We start from the raw sequence: 6,692 nt of genomic DNA on the forward strand, positions 1-6,692 counted from the left end.
TCCTGCTCCCGTGGGAGGGGGGCTGTGTGCCGGAGTGGGGAGCAGGGAGTTTCCCTGCCCCGCGGAAGGGACCAGCATCGTGCTGCTTCCAGAGCGAGGTGGGAGAGAGCAGCCCCACAGCACCTCGATGCTTCAGCAAGCTGGTTTTCTGCCCAAAATGTAGGTGGTAAAGCCCTTCTCTCCTGCCCGGCGGGCAGAGCCGTGCCTGGGTCACCCAGACCAGTCCCAGGGCGTGTAACACCACTTCTGCTGCCGGCACCGCCGAGATCCCAGCCAGCGCCACTCCAGGCAGGCTCTTTCCCGCAGGGAGAGCTGCCCTGTGCGTCCCCCTCGGAGCCGGCTCTTTGTCTCTGCTCCGGCAGAGGTTGGACATGATGGGAGGAAGCAACAGGGCAGCGACGTTCGCTGAAATCCTGGGGAAAGGGTTTGCTTGCACATCATCCCCAAACCTCCCCCCCTCTCCCGTTTTCCGTGTCTGTTCGAGAGCTTTAGGAAAAGCATCTACAGGACAGAAAGTGAAAATTCATCCCCTTGGCAGCTGAACGCAAAGCATGTGGCACATGAGGGCTTGGAAACTATCCTGGGAGCCTGGGATCGTGGGCCGGCCTCATGTGGTGCTCGGCCGGAGCTGCCTCGCAGGCAGCAGCACCCTGTCCTCCGCCAGCCCGGGCCAGGCAGCGCGGAGGGGAAATGTGGGGTGTCCCCGCTCCCCTGGGGAGCCAGCGGCTGCGTGCTTCAACCTGAGAAGAGAAAAAAGTGCAGCTGTGGGAGGTTTCCTCTGCCCTTGGGAAGAGGCTGGAGGGGAGGGATGAGGCTGATAAAGCATTGGAGCAGTTTCCCAGCCCTAGAGCCGGGGGGGACCAAGGTGAGGTGTCTGCTCGGAGGGGAGCAGGGTGTGCGTGGGGGCTAGGCTCAGGGGCAGGGCTGCGGTTGCTTTGGCAACATTTTCTCCCACGATTTGCTTTTTTCTGTGTCCAGCCAGTTCCACGGTGTGTGGCAGAGAGGTCTGCGGGTGAGCTGAGCCGGGAGCAGCCCTGGGAAGGGTCAGGACATGCAGTGAGGGAGGAGGAGGGAGGAATTGCTGACACCGAGAAGGCAGCAGGAAGGTGTTTTCTGCCAGGGCTGCCTTCCCACAGACCCCGCTGCGGGAGGAGGTTGCTGTGGACGCGACGAGCCTTTCGCAATGAGTCTGGTGACTGTGGTACAGTGAGGAAACGCTCCTGGCACGCAGAGGGACGCAGGAGCCGGGCATTGTCGTCTCCATGTCTTGCAATCCTTGGGCTGAGCCCAAAAGTGTTTCTCGAGAGCCCAGGAGTGCGTCCGAGCTGCTCTCCGGCAGGGTCTCCTGAGACACCCATCCCCTGCGTGGACACAGCAGTACCCACACAAGAAGAAATGCAGCGGGGGGCTCGGCGGTGAGCCAGCCCCGAGCCCGGCCGAGCGCTGCCTGCGTCTCCGCTTCTCGCTGGGAAAGTGCTGGGAAAGGGCGAGAAGAGAGGGTTGTTGCATCAGGGCTCAGCTCCCCATGGGACGCTGGGAATGCCTGGGTGACAGCGTGTCTGCCCCCCCTCCGAGGACAGCCTAGCACTGTATTTAGCACTTTTCCACCATTGCCAGCTCTGGATAAAGAACTCCCTGTTTTAGTTACAGCTGATCAGACCCAGACTCCTGCAGAGACACGAACGGGTTCTTGAGGCGGTTGGGCACGAGGGAAGCCGACACGAGGGAGCTTTGCTAGCTCCTTTCAGTTATTTTTAGCTTGATCTCCTTGTTCTGCTCCAACGTGCAGGTTTCCAGGCTGGGTGGGGACATTTTCCAGCCTGGGGGCTGGAGGGACGATGGGAATTGGGGGTCCCAGTGGGAAAGCTGTGAAGGGAGCTAGCAGGGTTGTGGGCAACGGGCTGGGAAGGATCCCCGGTCCAGCCATCTGGGATTTCCCCCTTCCTCCCAAAGCTCAAAGCTCCCTTTAGCCCTCCCAGCCCCTCCGTAGGACCAGGGGTCCCAGACACATCCATGACAGCTGCCCGGAGCCAGCCGCGGCTCTCTGTGTGTCTAACTGCTGCAAGAGGAGGTGGGGAGGGCCGGAGGCACCCAAGGCAGAGCGTCGGGACTTCTGCCCGTGACAAATCCCCTCGTGACCTTTACATAGCTCAGTCTTGCCCCGGAGGTTGTAATTTTTGCCTGCCCTTGGCACCCGTCGCTGGGCTGGCAGGGAGCACTGCTTGGGAGCTGTGGGTTAGCGAGATGCAGCGCAGATAAACGACTTGGAAAGCAAACGCGAATGGCATTTGGGGCTGGAATTTCCAGCTGTTGTGCCGAATTTTTGTCAATTTTAATGGGGTGACTGAGGGAGCAGCTGCCTCTTTCTGGGAAAAACCCTGGGCTGGCATCTGTTGGGTGCCTTGGTCTTGCACCCAAGCCAAGCTGGTCAGCCCAGCCTGCAGCTCAGGAGGTGGCTGAACTGTTTTTATCCATGAATCGAGCCTTTTCTCCACACCAGGTGGTTGGTTTCCTGGATGAATTCATTGCTTCATGATTTAACTTTATTCCAGTTGCACGGATTCCTTGTGGGTACCCGGGACCCGAGCTGTCCTGCCCGTCGGGGAGTGGTGAGAAAGGTCGAGCGGCGACATTTGCAGCACGGGCCCTGTGCCATGGCTCTGGCCGCGGATTCGGCAGCCGGTGCTCGTGCAGAATCAGGGTGTGGGATTTTGAAATCTGTCTTCTTGCATTCACGCCAGTAAATTCAACTGCATGAAACTGGATGGAGAACAGACTGCCGACTGTGTCGGGTTCCAGAGAGAGCTGGCTTTCAACCTTCCAGCGTGTTGGAGGCAATTGTAGAGCTTGTGGTGGCCCCAGGTTTGTTGCACCCCCGTTATTCTGGATGCAGGGCTTTCAGAGACCGCTGGCTGTGAGCTGGTCTCCTGCAGATTGTTTGGAATTGGGTCCTGCTTTCCCGGAGCGAGCTGGGGAGGGTGGGCAGAGCCCCCACGGGGAGCTGCAGCGGAGAAGGGTGGTGGCAGTGCTGGCTCTGCCAGGCTGCGAGGGGCAGGGGGGCTGTGGCAGTCCCCGTGGGGGGACCAGCCGTGGGTTGCAGGCGGATACAAGGGGCTGCATCTGCCTCATGACACTTTCCTTCTGTTATGAGAAATGCCACATGATGCTGCTGCTCTCCAGCCTGAATTTCTGGCTCGCTGACTATTTCAGCTATATGCCGAGTCCCTACACATCTGCGGCGTTAAAGCCTCATGCGAAGGGGATGGCACAGGCTGCGCAGGACTCTGGAAGGGCTGAGAGCTTGGCCAGAACCTGAGAGCAATGGGGTGACAGCTCTGCCCTGTCCCCCACCCTCCCTGTGACATTGCCCGTGGCGGCTGCTGGGTGGCCCAAGCTGAGCAACACCCCGCGAGCGCCCGTGTCTTGGCTGGAATATCGGCTCCCAGCTGCCTCCTCCCCTCTGCAATGGGCCAAACGCAGACTTCAGCCCCCGTCGCCCCCCTGGGTGTTAAAATCCAGGTCTGAGTTTTGGAGCAGAGGCAAAAACCCATGGAAAGGTCTGGGACAAGGTTGGGGGGAGAGCCACGTGCAGGGAGGGACGTGGCTGGGAAAGGAGCAGGGTGCTGCGGAGCCAGGGAGGGGACTGCACGTAGAGCAGCTCCCTGTCACGAATTCGCCCGTTCTCTGCAGCCCGCCGTTGAATCTGAACTCTTACAACACAGAAGCACGCACGTACATCCCCAAAGGGGACTTACTGCAGCACTGCTGAGCTGAATATCTGGCAGCATTCGGGCCCCATTGCTCTTCCCTTGTTCCTCCCTTCCCCCAGCAAGATGCCAGAGCTCTGATTGAAAACAGCAGGCATGTGAGGCTCGTAGGGTTAAACAGAGCCAGATGGGAGCGGAGTGAGACAAAAAGGAAAGTAACAGGCTGGGCCTGGAGGGGGGGCGAGAACAGGATCTTTTCTTGGAGAAAGTCAATTACTTGGAGCCCCAGGAATGCGTGGGATCGCTTCAAAGGGAGCTGGGCTGGCGCAGCCCGGGGAGCAGTGGCCCACCGAGGGGCCTTAAGGGCATCCCTGGGTGGGATGCGGACCCCCGTTGGGCAGCTGGAAGCAAAAGGGGGTTGGTGTGGCGGGGGGTTACCCCAGCAGTGCTGGTCAGATGAGGGCTGGGGATATTTCCCAGCCGCTGGCCAAAGACAAACGTGACGTGTCCAGCTCAGCTCTGCCTGTTTGCTGCCGCTGCCCCTGTTTGGGGCTGGCTGTGCCCGTGGCACGGATGCCCCTGGCCCTGTGGCCACAATGGCAGTGCCGTGCAGTGGCAAGCTGTGAGCTCTGCTATCGTGTTGCATGGGAGAGAGCAATGAGCCGGGGGAGCCTGATTTCTCTCCAGCATCAGCGTCACCACCTCAAGGCTTCTGCCCCACACTCCAGTCCCGGCAGCGCTGGCTCCCACAGCAGACGTTCCGTTTCCCCAGGAGATCCATCTTCCTTGGAGACTCTTCATCTTCCTCCCTGTCTTCCGCCCTGTCTCATCTCACTTCATTCTCTTTCCCACCCTGCCTCTGCTGAGCTCCTCCATCTGCCTCGCCACGCATCCAGCTCAGCTCTGTTCCTGCTGGGGTGACAAGTGCCGCCGGGAATAGCCTGGCGAACGCCCCAAGGTATCAGCCCAGGAAACCCACAGCCTGATCTGCTCCAGCTGGCCCTGGGGAGCGTCAGAGCATCCAAAGCACCTTCTGCACAGGGCTTTGGGGAGCTTGTCTGCAACAATCTAGATCCCTCCATCCCCCAAGGCATCAGCTGGAGAGCTACCAGCAGCAGTCTTGCAAGGACTATGGCTGCTGTTCCAGGCAGCAGCAGGGAGGGCAGAGATGGGACTGGCAGCCTTCATGGGCTTGATAACAACCCAGAGAAGAGGGAGAGGTAGTTATGTATAAGGTGTTGGGCTCGTATCCAGGAGAAACTCTCTGGTTAGGGGCAAGCAGAGACCTTGTCTGATCCCTCCGGATCTCCCATTTCCACTGGGACTCTCGCCAAATAACCAGCCCAGCATCCTGCAGTGGGATTGGAGGTGATGGATGGGTTATTTGGGCAGCACGAGGAGCTGTATAGCCAAACATCCGCAGTATTACCCATGAGTAGTCTTGCAAAATGCCCGTTTTCTCACACAGCCTTGAAAATGGGCTGTCCTGCGTTAATGCCTTGTCCCTGAAGCACAGGGCCATCTATCTTTGCTGCCCCGCTAACTGCTGCTGGCCTCCTGATACTGTTGCGCAGCCAATTTGCTACTGAATCGTTGATTTTTTTTGGCTCAAGTGCAAAATTAAACCTAATCCATCCTTTGGGGAGAGGGTACAGTGGTGTTGGGGCTCCTGGGGTGGGCGGCGGGCAGGCTGAACAGGGCAATGCTGGGGGCGGCGTGTGAAAAAAAACCCAAACCAAATGAAAAAAAACCCAACACTCCCCCCACCCATGGCATAAAGCTGAGCCAGAGAGAGGGGATCTCGGTGACTCATGCTGTAGAGAAGGGTTGGATTTAAAGATAACTTCCAAAGGAAAGGAGAGAAAATAGCAGGTTACTGGCAATGATGTGGGGTAAATTCCTGCCTGTCAGGGATGGGGAAGATGGGAGATGATGCGGTACCTAAATTGGGCACTTCCTAGCCCACCTCTTCTTGTTGCCTCCCTCAGGGAAACATCTGGACCATGAAGGTGGCCTTCAGATTGCTTCTCCCGCTTGTTCTTGTGCTGATCTCGGAGGTGAGCGGGCAGCGGAGGAAGCCTCCAAGGAAACCCACCCGCCCGCCTCCTGAGTTCATTGAGCCCGTCGAGCCCACAGAGCTGCCTCCACCCCTACCACCAGGCCCCCCCTCCATCTTTCCAGACTGCCCCCGAGAATGCTACTGCCCCCCAGACTTCCCCTCCGCCCTCTACTGTGACAGCCGCAACCTGCGGAAGGTCCCCATCATCCCATCCCGCATCCACTACCTCTACCTCCAGAACAACTTCATCGATGATCTCCCGGAGGAGTCCTTCAGGAACGCCACAGAGCTGAAATGGGTCAACCTAGACAACAATCGCATCCGGAAGGTGGACAGGCGGGTCCTGGAGAAGCTGGAAAACCTCATCTTCCTCTACATGGAGAAGAACCAGCTCAAGGAGGTGCCTTCCTTCCTGCCACCCAACCTGGAGCAGCTGCGTCTGAGCAGGAACCAGATCTCCAAGATCCCTGCTGGCGTCTTCAACAAGCTGGAGAACCTGGTGCTCTTGGATCTGCACCACAACAAGCTAAGCGATGGGGTCTTCAACAAAAACACCTTCAAGGGACTCAAGAACCTCATGCAACTCAATCTGGCCCACAACATCCTGAGGAAAATGCCCCCCGGGGTACCCAGTGCCATCCACCAGCTCTTCCTGGACAGGAACAACATTGAGGATATCCCCAGTGACTACTTCAAGGAGTTCCCCAACCTGGCATTCATCCGGCTCAACTACAACCAGATCTCCGACAAGGGGCTCCCCAAGAACTCCTTCAACCTCACCAACTTGCTGGTGTTGCACCTGGCCCACAACAAGCTCACCAACGTCCCTTTCATCAGCCCCAAGCTGGAGCACCTCTACCTGAATAACAACTCTATTGAAAGTGAGTTGCACTGCCCGGTTGGGAGGCTGTGGTGAGGCCTTGGGG

The 6,692-nt window shown here is 58.5% G+C and overlaps 1 protein-coding gene across 2 annotated transcripts in view; it reads left to right on the plus strand.

Annotated features, from left to right (window-relative positions):
- The window catches only part of PRELP (proline and arginine rich end leucine rich repeat protein), a 10,931-nt gene that overhangs the window by 881 nt on the left and 3,358 nt on the right, over nucleotides 1-6,692 (plus strand). The window contains exons 1-2 of one of the 2 annotated variants that reach the window (XM_026864170.1): nucleotides 2,581-2,862; nucleotides 5,696-6,647. In XM_026864170.1, coding sequence (XP_026719971.1) covers nucleotides 5,711-6,647 — 937 coding nt within the window. In that variant the 5' untranslated portion in view covers nucleotides 2,581-2,862; nucleotides 5,696-5,710. Of the gene's footprint in view, nucleotides 1-2,580; nucleotides 2,863-5,695; nucleotides 6,648-6,692 lie in introns of those variants that run through there. The other variant, XM_026864171.1, reaches the window with a different exon arrangement.

This window comes from Athene cunicularia (assembly GCF_003259725.1).
Source record: "Athene cunicularia isolate RWA chromosome 26 unlocalized genomic scaffold, athCun1 chr26_part1, whole genome shotgun sequence".
NCBI classification, from domain to species: Eukaryota; Metazoa; Chordata; class Aves; order Strigiformes; family Strigidae; genus Athene; species Athene cunicularia.